Source organism: Choloepus didactylus, chromosome 12, assembly GCF_015220235.1.
Source record: "Choloepus didactylus isolate mChoDid1 chromosome 12, mChoDid1.pri, whole genome shotgun sequence".
Lineage (NCBI taxonomy): Eukaryota > Metazoa > Chordata > Mammalia > Pilosa > Megalonychidae > Choloepus > Choloepus didactylus.
Genome location: NC_051318.1, coordinates 42217582 through 42236053, shown reverse-complemented (window position 1 = coordinate 42236053; position 18472 = coordinate 42217582). Strand labels below are relative to the sequence as shown.

The window sequence follows — 18472 nt, the reverse complement described above, 5'->3', positions numbered from 1 at the left end:
GGCTTAGCTAGAGAGAGAGGGCCACATATGAGCAACAAAGAGGCATTCGGGAGGAGGCTCTTAGGCACAATTATAGGGAGGCCTAGCCTCTCCTTTGTAGCAACAGTCTTCCAAAGGGTAAATCCTGTGGTAGAGGGCTCAACCCATCAAACCGCCAGTCCCCTATGTCTGTGGTCATCACATAAACTATTAACATAAAAGAACAGAACATTATTAAAAAAAAAAAAAGAACAGAGAAGACAAAAGAACTCATGGAAATTAAATTTAATAGTTGGTATTTAAAATAAAGAAAATCCCAGAAAAAGTAGAACTGAAATAAAGAAATAGGATTAAAAAATAAAACTCTAAAACGTTCAATACGGGAGACCCAATATCCAACTAACAGGGATTCCAAAAAGAAAGAAAAGAAAAAACAAAAGGGGATACATTTCAAGGAAAAAATATAATTTCCCAGACAAATTGTCTCGAGTAAAGTGACCCATTAAATGCCCAGCAGCACAGTGAATGAGAAAAATCTATACAAAGGTGAAGCATCATTAAATTTAAGAATACTGGCATATGAAGAGGATACCCTAAAGGCTTTCAGAAGGAAGAAACAAGGTCACTGCCACATACAAAGGATCAGGGATTAGGACAACATCAGACTTCCTTAAAATCTTTAGGACAAAGAGGAATAAAAATATATATTATTTTTCTACAGCAAAATAAATGAAAATATACATTACTTAAAAAAAGCCACATTCTATATTAAATACATTAAAATAATGACAATTTTGGAAATAAATTCATTTTAAACAGTAAATTACATGATAAAATTTTTGATACAAGGTTACTTACATGTAGCTCAATAACTGATTTTGAAAATATAAAAACTTTACATTCTTCTTTTAAAAACATTTAACTTAATTTTGCAAAAATATCAAAAGTTAAAAAGTGCTAGATACACTTCCATTTTGCTCCATTTTAAAAGCAATTATAGCACATCAGACCTTTAAAAAAAAAAGATGAATTACAGCCCACGACACATCGTATCTTGCCTAAAAATTAAAACTTCAGAGAATTTCTAGACAGTGGGAAAGGTTTGGAAGCTCATCAAGTTTAACGCCAGCAAAGGCTGCCCTCTCCCCTGTGCCATTATTACCGATCTGCTCTCAGAACCAGGAGACTCTTCCCTTTTAGCCCACTCCTAGGGAGGAGTCTTTCTATGCCTACTGGATCCTAATTTACAGGATAAAGGGTTCCTGAAAGAATTTCAACATTTAAATCCTGTGCCCATACTGAAACTCTTCCGAAGACTGAAGTATTTTGCATTTGAATTTTGTACAAAACATGAACCTAATTCCAAATGAGAAGTGAACACTCCATTTGGTCATGTGATTTCATATCATTTCTCGAGGTAGGATAATTTTCTTCTTTCTCCAAAAACTGTCCTAACTATACAAATGGTGGTTGTACTGGAAAGGGTTCTAGTGCCTTTTCTGCATTCTTCCAATTGTGAAAATTTTCTCTGTACCATTCAACTGATAGGAAAAAACAAAGAAAAACAAAAATAAAAAATGAAAAAATGAACACTAGTTAACCAACTACCTGAGGTAATTCTTACCTGGTAAGGAAGGACAGGCAACTCCTTGCCTGATGGGCTTGCCCATCAGCTAATCAGCAGATAAGTGTTCCCTAATGATGAAAACAATTTGATTCTGAACCAAACGAAGAAGTTAATCAGAAGATATTTCATCACCTAAACAACTTAAAATTAAAAATCAACCATTTTTCCTTTCTAATATCAAAAGTCCTTCAATACTGAACTTGCTAGTATAAATATTTAAGATAATTCTGATTTTAAGGAATTTGTGAAGAGGGGAGAGAGTTGGAATAAGTCATTTGCTTTATAAATGTATTAAAACTGGTTTTAAAGTTATTTTATAGAAAAAAACATAATCCTTTTCATGTGAATATGGTAATACTATATCAGAGGCATAGCCAGACATACTATGCTTCCTTCTATTAATATGTCAAATCATTATTTTATGTTGTTATATGATCAGTAAAGGCTTTTTCAACTACAATATTAACAATTTTTAAAATTATCTTTGAACTGCTTTTTATAATTCAACGTAAGCATTTTGTATTTCAAGATCTGAATCAAGACTCTTTGTTCTACATTTGGGCAGATCTTTTCTCACGACTACATTTCTAAATAGAGCTTTAATGTAAATATACAGAGTTAATACTCACCATTTTAATAGATTTTTATGCACATACTAAATTTGTTTCCTATTTATTTATTTCAATATAAAAAGACCCAAGACACTTGAAGACTATAACTGTCCATATTTCATCAAATCTACGAAACCACTGATCATAAGATGGACCACTACTTTACATACCACCAAGATGGGGAAAAAGGGGCAATAATAATTATAAGACACTAGTGATTGTGAAACATATACCTTTCAGGGATGCGAACAAGTGAAATAATGTGCACCTCAGAATCAATGAAACCGGTATTTGAAAAGAGCTAATAAGATATATGAAGACTGATTAGATGTTAATCTATAAAATTAAAGATGCTTAGGAAATACTACTATTGCCAGAAATCCAGTGAACGTAACAATTTGAAAAGAGAACATGATTCATCACAATATTCTGCTATAATTGTATAGTGTTTTAAAGATAAATTACTTTGCCTTTAAATTTTTCTGAATCCCCCAAAAATACGATCAATTCATAACATACTTGTTTTTTTAATCCCTTCTTTCCAAGGCACTTTAGGTCTCCATCCTAAGCCATGTATTTTTTCTGATGTCATTGGATATCTCATATCATTGGTAGGTCTTGGGGAAAAAACAGATTTAAAATGTTATTATGAATACACATTTACAAATTTAAATACTAAGAGAAATAATGTGATCCATGCATCTTTACCATAATCCCAATTTTTTCTTGAAAAAAAATTCCCAGTGACATGATTATTGTAGAAAAGTTGTAAAATAAAGTATACACACACACACGTGTGTGTGTTTATGTATGTCACCCATAATCCTAGATGCCTAACCCTCTGTGTCTTATCCTTTTCTTATTCCAGCCAAATCTAGGTTTGAGTACAGTGCTTGGCATACAGAAGGAACTCATTAAATATTTCATGAATGAATAAATAAATACATGTAAATTTATTAGGACTCCTATGCGCCAGGACCTGGGTCAGGTACGTAATATACATTATCATTGTCTTAAACTATTTTGTAAGGAAGATATTATTATCCCTATTTCATACTTGAGGAAACCTAATACTTGAAAGGATCAATAACTTTCATTAAATCACACAGCTAGTAAGTACTAGTGCCACACTGAACTTTGTATTACATTTATAATGAGGGAAAAAAATTTTTAACAGAAAACTCAAAAGAGATAAACTAGTTTTACATTTCAGTTCATATATTTTGTAATTTTAAAAGTACCTAAGATTTCACAACCGTTCCCTGATGTTTTATCCCTGTTACTCACCTATCATTAACATAGTCTACCCAGTTTTCCATTTCAGACTCTGAATTGGTCTCTTTGATCTGTCAAAATGGAGAAGGCTTTTCAGTCAAATTATAAAGAGACAGAGAATAACAACAGTAGTTAATAGTTAAAAAGGAGAGTAAAACAACCTCTTCAAAGTGGATGAATAGCTAAAATGACAGCCTCTTATTAACACTTTCAACACTTTATAATCTAAATCCCAACTGAAGCTCAGACAGAATAGACATTTTATATAAACTATGGAAGAAAAAGACATCTTTGACTTCTGGTTATTACTCAGTCTCCCTTTCTACAGAATACTGAGATTTATAATTGACATTCACTAATACATATATATACTCCTCATTATAATTATTTTATATATCATTGTTCCTTAATTCCTACAACACAGAGTTTTTTATATTTCTGAAATTGAGGTATGTCTTAGAATGGGTATGTACATTTAATGTGTTAGGTTTTTTTTTCCTTTCTGAAAAACTGTTAATAAATGAGTGATACAACTTCAAATCATGATACATCTTAGTGCACAAGATACACACAATTTTGAATTTCATTTTCTATTCGTTCACTTTTAAATTGAATAAACTGTTAACTTTGACTAAATTAGTGATTACACTAATTTAGAACAATTACGAAAATACTACCCTTTTACAATATATACATACCAGTTGTATTAGTTCTTTGGCAAGCTGTACAACCGACATTTCAAAATTGGTTCCAATGTTATAAATTTCACCTGGTTTTCCCTTTTTGAGGACAGTGAGAAATGCTTCTACTACATCAGTAGCATAAAGAAAATTTCTTGTTTGAAGCCCTGATCCATGGATGCAGCTAAAAAGATTAAAGGAAATGGAATCATGAAGTATAAAATAATAAGCCCTCTCAAACCAGTAAAGCAACAACTGGGCACAACTCCAAAGATGGCAATTCCCACGGGGATCCTACAAATCTTTTACTGAAAAATACAAATTCTCATGACTTTACTAAATTTTATCCAAAGTTTTTGAATGATTCCCAAACCTCCTGAGGGTTCGCAGGAGAAAGTGGCAAACACATGTGAGCTCTGAAAAATATTTATTCATCAATTTTATGCCATAAATTCATTTTGAAAAAATAAGTACAGCTCTACATGAATTAAGTAAGTCCTTTGAAAATGTAAAGTATATAAAAACACATGTCAACTTTTGATTCTGCAACTCAAAGTTCTATGATAATCACTTAAAACTTGAAATTATCTTAGTAAGTAAATTATAAAGATGAATTAAAGTTATTGTTAAAAAGAACTATTAATTATTAATATTAATTATTATTAAAAAGAATGTGGGAGGGATTCTTATATTTGGTAGAACATCCTACTCTATGACTTTGTGATTTTTAAGAAAGGCTGTCACCAAATACTATCAATATACTTGAAAAACATATGGGTATAAAAGTAAGTAACATACCATTTCCTGTTGTGCTGTAGTAAAGATATAAATTTAGGAATAACCTAAAAGAATACATAAATATTTCAGATTTTGGAAATTCAAATATCAGTAAGAATCTGAACTTGGCATAAGGTTATTATTAGGAAATATACATATGGATAAAATTCTTTTTCAGACAAGAAAAACCTGCTATGATATTTGATAAATTAAAGTTATCTGCTAGATAAATATGAAGATAAAATGACATAAATAGTGAAAAAATTCAGAAAAAGTCTTTGTGAAGTTTACTGTCATCACAAAGCTCACCTGTTGATTTTCTAAGGGCAGGAATCATCTCTTATTTGTCACTTTATATTTAGCACCTACTTGTGGAATTAATAAAAAGTTAATTCCCAGGCAAACAAAATTATGTTAAACAGGGCAAGATATGAAATTACTAAATGTATAATGAAGCTAATTTATAAGACTCTAAAAATTAAGTAGATACTAATACAAGCAGATTGTGATACTGCCCTTTCCTTTAGGTAAACAGATGAATACAACCAGCTGGGAAACAAGAACACCCAGTCTCCAAATTAAGGCAGTGCAGGTGACAACTGCCTAAAACTGGGCTTAATGATAAAGAACCAATTGCATGGGCATTTTTGGTCTTTTAATAACGTATCTTTATTTGCCAGTAGTACAAATACTTTCTGGAAGACATTTATGTCCACAAAAATAAAGATGAATTAGGGCACAGTCAGCCATTTGACTGCAAGACAAATTTAGGTACAAACTTTCCGCATCACTATCTAACTAGCTTTTAGATTTTTATACATACTGTTATGTTGATGTGACTGTGAACCGGGAGTCTTAATTGTAGTATGATGATACCAGTAGTAGTAGTATTCTATAGTGCTTTAGGGTTTACATTTTCAAATATATCATCTCACTGGACCCTCAAAATGCATTTCTAAGTATTATCATTACCCCCCAATTTAAAGATGACAGTCCAAGGGCCTAAGGTCATGCCAGTTGGTAAGTGTCAAGTTAAGACTTAAACCCAAGTCTTCAAATTCCAAATCTACACATCAAAATCCAAGCCTACACATCATACATAATCATACAGATTACAACATAAATTATTTTAGACAAATAGCTAAAGAGAGATTATTTTAAATTATGAGAAGTTACAATCATTAAAAAAAACTATGAATTCAGAAGTACAATTTACCTTTTCTGGATATTGATGCGGTCCATAAACATTACTGCTTCTTGTGATGACAACGGGAAACTTAAAAAAGAGTATTCAACATTAAGGTCATGGAAAGTCCAATAACAACGATTATTTTAAATATAAGCATTTAAAAATATGGGTGACTTTGCCTTAATTAATTCCATACACCTTAAAGAGAGAAGTAAAGGATTTTTTTCTAATGTAAGACTCCTGAGAAGGCAAGAATAGAAGGACAGAATTCAGATAAGGGCAGAGATTCCAAAATTAAAAAGAACATTTTCTCTATAGAGACAAGGGAAGGATGAGTACAGATGGAGATCTGTAAATTTGGTAGCAGAAAACTGAGGATGTTTCCATCTCATTTTTTCAGAAACCACTGCTAGGATTCTAGGTTTGCACAGATGTTAAACTTCAAGTTGGTCCTCTCTGTTTGCCAACCCTTACAAACAAAACAAAAAGACTTGCCATGAGAAGGAAGGAGACCAATGCCACTGGAACCCAAAAGACAAAAGAATCTTAAGTAATTCCTTGGCTTGTCTTTCTGACCCAGTCCCTAATAACCGCAAAATAAGATCAATGGGAAGCCAGTTGTAGGGGACTAGAGTTCGTGATTCATATTGGGAAAGGCTCCCGCATAGATAGGGCCCTCATTCTCACCTGGGGCAAGTCTACGCGCATTTATGGGAACCAAGAGAACTGAATCATGTAGAAAGGAACTCACTACAAGTAAGTGAATCTGTCTTCCCTCTGTTTTCTTCCATGCATAGGATTCCTGGGAACGAGGAAATTCCAACAGGGCTTTTCACTAGAGCTGTAACACTCTACCCATTACTGAACTCATATAAAAATATGTAGTAATTATTTCTTTAAATTGAATTGAACCAGAAGAGGTAGGTTCTACCTATGTCCACATAACATAGGAAATCAGTTGTTTTTAAGTTCCTTCACATTTAACTTTCCTTCATGTATGTCTTTTATTCCAGAAATGAAATGTTGCTAATGCTGACTTGGAATTCAAACACCTAAGTCCAAAGAATATGATTCAAAAGTTTCTGAAATTAGCTCTTACCCTATATCGTTCCCAATAAGACTGTACAAAACATTCAGCAGCTGCTTTAGATGATGCATAAGGATTTGTAGGTTGTTTGGGTGAAGATTCATCAAATTCCTAATTTTAAAAAGATATATTTTAAAAATTAAGTATTATGCATAACTTCTAACTAGAAAAATCAGAAACCATATTAAAACATGAAATATTAATTACTACATTTTAAAACCCATTTATTGAACCAAATACATGCCTGGCATTTTTCTAAGCACTTTACTTGTAGTAACTTCTTTAATGCTCACAACCATTCAAGAAGAGAGAACAGGAGGTACAAAGGTCCTGAGGCAGAAGTTTCCAAAAGAACTGCAAGGAGGCTGGTGTAGTTGGAGCAGAGTGACCAGGAAGAGAAATGGGAAATGAGGTCAAAGAAACAGAGGGAGGCCAGAACATGTTGGACCTCGAGGCCACATTAAAAAATATTAATATTGTTACTGTGTTAGATTTGAGATAGGGCAGCAAAGAGTACAAGAAGAAAGAAGTTTGGTAAGAACTGCAAAGAGATTTGAAAATGATTGCTTCTCAGAAGGAGGACTGGGGATTGAGCAGTGGTTAGGGCCTGCTTTTTCTCGTTATAAGTCTTTCAGAACTATTTTTTTTCCTCAGTATGTATGCATTATTCGGTGAAAATTTTGAAAATTATTAAAAAATAATATAAAAAAACAAAATGAGGATTAACTGAAAATATTGGCAGACTATGAGAAATATAGACTTGAGAATGGAGCCAATTTTGTACATAAAAAATACAATATATAGGAATGATTCTAAGAAAAGAGCAGATTCCAGCTTCTACAACAATTTCACATTCACTCCTTGGCATTCCAACATGCTTTCCTGAGGGGAAGACAAAGGTGAGCAGCTGCAACCAGCACTGAAGCCAACATACCACAGCCTAAACTTACTTATGTTTTGACCCACAGGAAGATGTTCATGATCAAAGTGAGAGCTACTGCTGTCTTGTAAAATACTGTTTATAAAATTATGTATAAACCAGTACCAAGATTAGACTGCTGTTTCCCACTTGAGGTGGCATCATTTGATTTCAACAGAAAAGACAATGTAATAACATTTTTGAGAGTCTCAAAAATCTGTCTATAATTAGAGGATGAAAAAAGCCCAAAGGAGGTTTTAATAAGACAGACTTTTATCACAGACATGGTAAGTAGTTTACCTTATCAAGACTTCCTCCATACACTTCATCAGTGCTGACATAAATAAATTTCTCCACTCCGGCTTCATGAGCAGCACTTACCAAAACATGAGTGCCATAAACATTAACATATGTAAACTCAAAGGCTCGCACAAAGGAAAGATCTAGAACAAGAAAAAAAAGGCTACAACCAACCTACCCAAGGAACCAAACAAACACCAAAGGGTAGACTTAAGTTGAAGGAGAACACTTTTCATTTTTCTTCATTCATTCACCATAACTGCAATTGTTATAAAAACAAAATACAAAAGCATTGCAATTTATTATTTATTTAAACCTAAATTACATAGCACATGTAAATTCTTAGAACCCAGAAAACAATCAGTGCTAAATTTGCAGGAAACACTTTTTTTATTCTAAAAAGAAGAAAACAAGAAATGATACATCTAAATTTTAAATGCCCCTAAATATTAAAATATTTTGGAGCTTCCAGTTTCTGCTAATAGAGGGAAAGGTTTTACAGATCAACCTGTTATGGCTGAAAACAATACTAAATGCTGGAAAAATTATTTAAAAGTAAAGTTGCTTTAAAAGACCTGAAAAGTAAGGTAACTAAAAAAGTAAAGTCACTTTAAAAGACCTGAACCTCTATAACCTGGGAGTGGGAGAAATGTTCTTAACTATCGCTCACCAGAATCAATACAGGAAGAAACTGATAAATTTAACTACACAGAAATTCTTGCATGGTTAAACAAAAGAAAAAAAAACTATCAACAAAGTAAAAAGAGAAATGAAAAACTGCAAAAATATATTTGAACTTATCAGAAACAAATATTTAATATCTTCAATCTATAAGGAACTTGTAAAAAATAAATAGAAAAGAATGACTATAGTAAAATGGACAGGAGACAGAAACAAATAGTTTAGACAAAGAAATACAAATGGGCCTTAAACTTCAGATGCTCAACCTTGCTTATAATAAGAGAAATCCACATTAAAAATTCAGAGATACCACTTCTTATATCTCAGATAAACAAAAATTCAAAAATCTGACCACACATTCTGTTGGTGAGGTTATGAGGTTCCTGTGGAGGAAAGGATACTTCATACATTGGGAGTGAGAATGCAAAATATTTACAACCCCTATGGAAGGAAATTTGACAATATCTAGCCAAATTACATATGTATTACCCTCTAATCCAGAAATCCTACTTCTAGGAATCTCTCTCCAACATCAACTGATAAAAATACAATAAGACACAGACACAAAGCTATCCACTGCAGAACTATTTATAATAGCAAAAAAAGGGGAAACAAACCCAACTACGGTGCATCCACATAATGGAATACTACGAAAATAAAAAAGGAACGAGAACAATCTCTATATTCTACTATAGAATGACCACCTAGAGATACTATTACATTAAAAAAACGAAGTGGAGAAAGATGTGTATAGTAGGTCATTTATTTAAGAAGAACAGTAGGATACATATTTTTAAAAACAGAAGCATATACCATAAAATTAATACAAATATAGTTATCTATAGGGGAAAGTAGAGAACGTGGTAGAAAGGACAGGGATAAAACTAGACTTCTCTAAACAGATCTTGTTTTAGAGATGTGATCCTGGAACTATGTATATACTTTACTGTAACTGAAAAAATTAAATGAAAAAGAAAAAGAAGTCGTTTCTTAAACACACACACATACACACAAAGCAAAGTGAAATAAATGAATCTAACTGTGTATTTACATAGTTATACATGACTGCATAGAGAGGAATTATTTCAAGTTACTAGTGGGAAACAAGGACAAAAAAAAAAAAAATCCCTGCAATTCTTAAAATGATTTTCAGTTATCTTACTGCTAGAGATAATGTTGGTGTTGTTATTTTTATATTGTTGGGTGTGTGTTGGCGGATAAAGCAAATGAGTAATTACAATGGTGCTGTTGAGAACCAAGGCTTTCAGTGAAGGAAAGAAGATATAAATTTAAGATCAATGTGGTTAAATAAAAACTCTGAATTAGAATTGATGTCTCATGACATCCAATGATATATTTAATCATAAATAAATATATTCCCTAGTTCTGTCCATTGATAAAGCCTAGAAACAAAGTCCAATAGTGGCTACAAGGGTATTCTCATGATCATTATTTATTTAACTGTGTAATTCTAAACTCTTCTGAATATACTTATGTTTCACAATACAAAATGTTAGACAAATGACTGGAAAATATCTCAACTGCACAAAATGGTTCAGAATAACAACAATGTGCATCTGTGTACCCACCACGCAGCTTAAGAAAAACAACATAAAAATTGCAGTTAATGTCCTGTCTTTGCATTCCTCCCTTCAGAAAAAATCACTATACTCAGTTTGGTTAAACTTAAGTTTTAAGATAGCATTCAAGGTTACATTCTAACATACACTATTAAAAATGGTCTAAAAAGCACCAAGTATACTGATGGCACCGTGAGCAGGGATTTGTTTTCTGGTAGAACATGGTATATATCCTCTTTCTAAGGTGTATACTAAGTATCTACAAGTTCAACTCCATTGCTGGATTTTGATTTAAGATAGTTAACCACTGGAAAAAAAGTTTGCCAATCAAAACTTAACACAAAACAATGCTTACCTACATGTGTTTGTGCAGCAAAATGTAGCACTATGTCTATTTTCTCTTTTTCAAAAAGCAGTTTCACAAAATGAGAATCACATATATCACCCTACATTAAAAAGCAAACATGAAAAACCTAAGTTTTGAGCATCTCCATTCATTTTAACCGTATTTACAATATGAACAAAAAATTATAAGAAAAAATTCCCACCAATACCCTCCTCCCCAACCCTGTTTTAATAGACAATACCTTGAAAATTCAACCAAATGGTCGAGCAAATATAATAATGCATTTAGCTAGCATCTTAGTATATAGGACATTCAATTGAAAATATTTTTGCAAATAAATGTCAAAAAAATATCTTATTGGGCACCGACTACTACTAAATGGAGTACCAGTTATTTTTATAACATTCTTGCCAACCCAAGGTCACTATATTAATAGGGAAATTTTTTAAACATATTTTTAAAAACTTCAAATTCATTTTTATTGAAATATATTTAAAGTAAGTATAACAACTGGGATGACATTTTGAAAAATGTATTTTACAGCAACTAAGTAAAACTTTGAGTTCTCTCTATATGTGCATTTACTTCTAAAAATCTATATTCTCAACAATTCTTCAGTGAACGAAGGAAATACTCTCATATAGAAGAACAGAATTATGAAATGACTGTTTAGTATATTCTTTAAGCTTTGTGGTTAAAAAGAGTTTATAGAATTACTTTAAAAAAACACATAAATCATAAGATAAATAATTTGGTTTGACAGGTTGGACAGCAATATTTCCCTTTACAAATTAATGAACTGATTATCCCTTGGACTCTTCTAATATTGGTTAGTATGAATCAGCTTTCCAGAGCCAATCAACCTTCTTGGGAGAAGACTATCTTATGAGCTATATGAGCTCGTATCTTATGAGCTTTTTGGCCATTAGCTGGCCTAAGCAATGCCCCTCTTACACCAATCTCCTCAAATCCCAGCAAGGCCTTATTAAAGAGGCTAGTGAGGACCTAGTATCACAAACCATATAAGTTCAATCAATTATTCACACATCTGCCAAGGACCATAAACCCACATGTAGCTTTCCATGTGAAGTCCATATAAAAGTAGTATCCTCTATAGCACATGGTACTTCTGGAAATTAACTACTTGACCTTTTAAAAGGCCTTTTATAAGTGTCCCATCCAATCCCATATTCTCTGAGTTTGCAAAGTAGAAAGATACTATAATCTCTGAATGACTAACGATGTGCAGTACAATAAATATAAGAAAACTTCCATACCTGTATAAATTTGTAGTTTTGTTTGTTAGAAATGGTTTCAAGATTCTTTAAACTTGCACAATAATCCAGCTTAAAATAAAAAAGTATGGGGAAAAAACACACAAAAAGTGACAAATAATAGTTTTTTCTATAAAATCCCAATTTATTCCAAAGACTAGAGAGGTTCTGATTGTCATACAAGAACATATCCTCAAAGTGTATTTGCACTTCTTATTTTTAAAAGTGTCTGACATCTTAAAATTAAAAAAACAAAAAACATTTTTCTCAAAATGTTACCTTTTCAAAATACAATTAAAAAAACCTTACTTTTACAAATGTTCCTGCTCAGATTTGCCTCTAGCCACTGATGGCCAGAAGAATTTACCATTTCTTACAAAAAAGGAGTTAGCGACTGAAAACAATTACATTTGTGTTATGCATAATATAACTCATTATACCTGGTCCTGAATTAACTCTTGGTAAATTGGTACACAGATGGGACAACAAAAATTCCAGTCCATAATAGTGAAGCAGGCAGAAATTCCTAAGACTTAAGGATTATTCTTGGCCGGTATGTTCCTACTATTATATTTATAGTTGTTAAAGTAAATATTTGCAACTTGTGTTTAAACTCAAAAATCACTCCAGTAATTACCAGGCATGGCTTTCAGACTCTCCAAGAAGACTACAATTATTACTGCAAAGTTTTTAAAACTTAATTAATTTAACTGCACTTTAATGTAAAAAAAAAAAAAAAAAAAAGAAAAAGTCATATATTTTTCCAGGAGGTGGCAGTTATAAAATCAAATAATCAGGATGGTGAATCCCAACTCTGAAAAAGACTAGTAATCTTTAACTGAATTTAGAAGGGTGAAGATTTCCTTTTGGTAAAAATACTGTACTTAAAATTTTTTACTTTATCAACTATAATAAATGAAAAGTTGCAAAAGACTTTATGTAAAGTTAAATACAGCATGGACACATGACTATATGGGCTCCTAAGCTGCTAAAGTGACCAAATAAAACATCAGTGTGACACAATTCTAGTACTTTTTAGAAATGTAGTTAAGTTTCATTACATAAACCCCATTTTTATAAAACTTACCTTGTCTAGATTTATGATCATATAGTTGGGGTAATCTTCTACTAAAGAGACAATCACATGTGATGCACTATAAGAAAAAATATATCTTGTTGGCAGAAAATTTTAACCTCCCTAAATTCTTTTATTTTTCTCTAAGCTATCAAGTATCAGAAAAATATTCAAAGATATCTTTAAATTTTTCCAAGATAAGCGAAGCAATATAACTACAGTGACTACACACACACACACACACATACACACAATTCACCCAACTTAACTGTATCTATATACACAAAGTCTTTCAATACCTTTGGTCTGTAGAGAAGAGAGAATTTACTGGATCTAAGAATAAGAAAAAGTTAATTTAACCAAAGGATGCTGTCCATACATGCTTTGAGTGTGAGGATAAACCAGGATAAAAAAATATACAATGGGTGGTCATCAGTGCAACTTTACTGAAACTAAAATGTGTCTTTTCAGGCACCAAAGGCGCAATTATGTAAAAATTAAATCAGTATGAACACAGTTGCTATGTTCACAGAAGCTCTACTGAAATTGCTATCTGCTAGTATGAAAATTTGGTGACATAATTTGGAACCCTCAGGGACGACCCTAGACTGAACCCAGGTTTCCAAGGCTAGTAACAGCTGAAAACCATTCTGAGTTGGCTAGCCATAGTTGCACCTGGGTTTCAAAGGACCCTAAGATGGAAACAGAGGCATATCTCAGTGAGATGATTCACCAGATTTTATCATGCACACCTAAAACACTGGACACCCAGGCATAAGACCAGCCCTTGAACAAATTATGAACTCAGAGTTTGTACTTAGCAGTTCTTTCACAGCATTTTCTAGGGCCCACCCTTCCTGGACCAGCACTCCCACACAAGTACCACCCTTTCAGGCCCAGGATTCTCTTCTCATTATAAGAACCTGGCTGCCTGGAACCCTCCCCCAAGTGATTAGAATAAACGATTTAATGTGCTAATGGACGATAAAAAACAACTCAATGGTCCCTCCTTTTCAGCTGGAATTTTGAGTTCCTTGGTGGTAGGAGTTTACTATTGTTACTCTAACATCCATCCATTCATCAATTACTGACGATCTATATTCTTCCAGGTGGAGAGAACTAGTCTCTGCCCTTATCGAATTTATATTCTAGAGCAGGACCGCAGGAAACATACACAAAACAATTTCCGGTAGTGATAAATGTTACAAAAAAAAACACAAAAAACACAAAGAAACAAAAAGGCTATTTGGAAGACAGGCTATTTTAGATAGGTGGTCAGGTAAAGCCTCTTTGTTGATATGTGAGTAAAAACCCAAACTGGGTGATGCAAACACAGATGAGCAGGCTAAAGCAAAGAGGAAGCAAGTGTAAAGGCCTCAAGACATAAAGAATAAGCCTGATGTGAGGCTCCTGGAACTGAAAGAGGGTAAGTGTGGCAGGTAGACAAAAGCAAGGGGTAGAATGACAGGAGATCAAGTTGGAAAAATAGCAGGCACTAGGGCACTTAGTAGTCTTCTAGGCATGGAAAGGAGTCTGGATTCTATTCTAGGTCTAAAAAGAACCACTGGAGTAAAATCCTACCCGCTAATGAGCATCTGATTTATTTAAAACACACAGAGTTCTGTGAGGAAGAGACTTTAAGGGAACAAGAGTTAAAGTAGTATATCCAATCAGGAAGCTCCTGAAGTAGTCTAGGTAAAAGACAACTGTGCTGATATGGACTAGGGTAGAAAAGGAAGAGTGGTGTGAAGCTGTAATCTTAAGGATACACTTTGAAAGCAGGGAAAGACTTGCTGATTGAATGTAGATGTGAGAGCAAACAGGCTCTCTAGTACGGATCCAGATACCAACAGAGAATTTTAAAAAGTTTGCTGAATAAATTAATGTGCCTACGGTAATCATTTTTGTGCTTCTATACGCACAAGGCCTGTGTATTGTGTGGAGGGGGGAAGGGGGGTCTAGAGAGTGGAAGGCAGGGGGTGGGAAAGTCACTGTGATGTGTGCGCACCTGGAGGAGTGACTGGTGGTAAACATCTCGGGCCAGACAGCAGGGCCGACAGTGCCACATCATTTACGCTTTGGGAGCAAGGCGTTTTAAAGAAGTCGCAGTTTGAACCACGTCTTAGCACGCCGGGGAAGGGGAGACGGTAAGATGATCGTAATCGTTGATCAGGAACCTCCCCATATCAGAACCCCACCAAACTGGTCCCAAATTGCCAAGAGCAAGCAGAGCCACAGTAAAAGGTCGAGGTTTCCGGGAAGCCAAAGTTCGGCGAGCGGCACCATTACCTACATGAAACCAGCGCCCCCAGTCACCAGCAGCCGCTTCGTAAAGCTGCTAGGAGGGCCCAAGGGCTCCGCCCCGTCCACCGCCGACATCTCCCAGCTCGTAATTGCCCCGCACCGTAAAGCGCCGCATCTGAAGACCATAGGAAGTTCCACCGCGACTTTTTGCGACGTGCCTTGCTCCCCTCAGCATGTTTAGAAGGCAGTAAGAGGCAGCTTCCGTTGCTTAGAGTCGCAACAGATTTATCCCCGCCCATTCGGGGGCTGGGAGGAGCCCTGGGGTGAACGGGCTCCCGGAGGCCAGCGCAGCGGCACTGCGCAAGCGCAGATTCTTCTCAGTCACTGGAGGAATAGAAGCGATTAGAGTGGTTCGCAAAGTGGGGTCCGAAGGGTTTTCGGAACAAGTGTCACCAGCGTGGATTACTTAGGCCACAGACGGTCGGAGTTATCAATGAGGACTTGTTTTCATCTTGTACTTACAGCTGTCTCTAGAGATTACGCATCAAATGAGCTCAATTTCTCTTCCTGGAAAGTGAAAATGAGGCGGTTGGAATTGCAAAATGACCTTTTACTATTGTTGTTAATGTTGCTATTACAAACAAATCGGGCTATTTGCAATCATGATAAAGATAGTCCCTAGATCCTACCCTTAGATCTCGTCTTACCATTCTCATTGCTGCTCTGTCCCAGCCACCGACCTCCTTGCTTTTCAGCGAATTTCCCAGGCAAGCTACCTCCGTAAAGCCTGGATGCCCTTTTCGTTGTCTGCATGTTTTTACTCCTACTTCTGCAGGTCTGAGCTTAAAAGTCACCTTATTAGAGTTCTTCCTTGACGACCCCAATTAAAATAGCAAGATCTCCAGCCCAGTACTGCCCAACCACTTAGCCTTTCCATGGCATTCATCAACATTTATTTGTGTAATTGCTCTTTGTCATTGCTCCATGAGAGCAAGGGCTTTGTTTTGTTTTCTGCTCTAATCCCAGAGCCCTAGGACCAGGCCTGGCACAGATTAAGTCGTCAATAAATACTGTCAAATGGATGAATATAGGTTTTTTACCACCTAATGTATTGGCAAAGCTTAAAAAGAATGGCAATACCCAGTATAATGTGGAAGTGTTGTTACGACCTTTTTTGGAAGAAACATGGAAATATATATGGAAAATTCAAATGCATATGCCCTATGACTCCCAAATTCATGATGTATAATAAGATAATAGCAGAAAATTGCTTATGGTTTATAATAACTGTACACAATCTAAATGTCTATTAAGATAATACTTATTAAATACAGCAGACTTATTAAAAAGAATGTACCAACATGGGTTGAGGACCAAAATACAGTGTAGTGGCTGCTTGTGGTTTTATCTAACCAGACTCCCCCACTCTTTGTGATTTCCCCAAGTTGACCCATTCTAGGCAGACCAAAGAGATGGGTATCTGATTCACCCTAGAACAACTGAAGCCTTTTCCTGGGATTTGGAATTGGACTAAGAATCTAGAATAGTCTGGTGATTCTTCTTGAACTCTCAAATTTGGGACTTGTGGGTATATTCTTTCAAATGAACTGAGGAATCAAAAGCCCATCTTCAGTGAGAGAGAAAAACAAAGTTGATCACAAAGAGATGAAAGATGAGACAGAAGGAAAGGCCTCAGAGCATTCAAGGTCCCTGTTCAAGTTTTTCTTCAGGACTAATTTTATTCCTGTCTGTGGTTTACAAATACAGTATATATATTTATTTATAAAGGCATGCCTGAAAGGACCCATCCTAAACTATTAACAGAGATTTCCTTTGGGCATTTGGGTATAATCAGCAAAAGGAGGAATGAGGAGTTTCATTTTTACTTCATGTATTTTTGACTGTGAATTTTTTTATGCTGCATGAATTACTTTTGTAATTAAAAAAAAACCAATGCAATTTAAAAAAATCCTAAAAATATTAATACTTCCAGTTTATTCATGGTCAGCCAGAGATACTGAAAATGCTGGCTATGTGATAGGAGGTATTCTCCCCAAGGTTTTTTTCCTAAACAGTGAGGTTTGTTGTGAGAACTTATCATATGTTATAGCTTGTTGAATGAAACTTACGATATACATTTACTCATGAAATAGTGTTGAGCGTCCACCCTTGTAAAGACAGTCCTAGTCTCTAACCAGCTGGAGTTTACAGTATAGTAAGAGATTCAGTGTCTTAGTTTCCCAACTGCTAAAACAAATACATTACAATGGGTTGGCTTAAACAATGAGAATTTATTGGCTACAGTTTTGAGGCTAGGAGAAGTCTAAAATTGAGGTGTCACTAAGGCGATATTTTCTTTTCGAAGACTGGCATTCTGGGGCTGGCTATCAGAATCCTTGGTCCTTGGTTTTTCTATCACATGGCAATGCACATGGCAATGTCATCTCCTTTCTTCTCCATGATCCTTTGACTTCCCACTTCTTGTTCTTCCATGGTTCTCTCTCTGTGATCTTCTCCAGTAATAAATAAAATTAAGATCCATCCTGATCAATTGGGCCACACCTTAAGTGCAGCAACCTCATCAAAAGGTCCTATTTACAATGGGTTAACCCACAGGAATACATGGTTTTCTGGGGTACATAATTCATTCTGCCACATTCGTAAAAATCAATAGACAATTACAATACTGTATAATAAGTGTCCGGATAGAAGAATAAGGGATACCGGTTTGAAGGGCATCTAACACTGACTTGGGGGGTTGGCAAAGACTTTCTTTAAGTACTTTGGAAAAGGGGGGTAAAGTAGGAAAAGTATAGTGATATGGAGGG

The 18472-nt window shown here is 34.6% G+C and overlaps 1 protein-coding gene across 8 annotated transcripts; it reads right to left on the bottom strand.

Annotated features, from left to right (window-relative positions):
- Positions 1-249: 249 nt before the first annotated feature.
- TGDS (TDP-glucose 4,6-dehydratase) lies at positions 250-15845 on the bottom strand. Of its 8 annotated transcripts, none has more exons than XM_037800434.1 (13): positions 15694-15795; positions 13413-13479; positions 12329-12397; positions 11061-11151; positions 8445-8587; positions 7238-7336; positions 6166-6225; positions 4971-5014; positions 4191-4356; positions 3505-3563; positions 2737-2834; positions 1604-1674; positions 250-1520 (listed from the first exon to the last, which is right to left on the bottom strand). In XM_037800434.1, the coding sequence occupies exons 1-12, from the start codon at positions 15777-15779 to the stop codon at positions 1649-1651; spliced, it is 1008 nt and encodes a 335-aa protein (XP_037656362.1). In that variant the 5' UTR covers positions 15780-15795; the 3' UTR covers positions 250-1520; positions 1604-1648. The 8 variants fall into 8 exon arrangements, with proteins under 8 accessions (XP_037656362.1, XP_037656363.1, XP_037656361.1 ...); XM_037800435.1 differs by having other exon boundaries at positions 250-989; XM_037800433.1 differs by lacking the exons at positions 1604-1674; positions 15694-15795 and adding an exon at positions 15805-15845.
- Positions 15846-18472: the final 2627 nt, after the last annotated feature.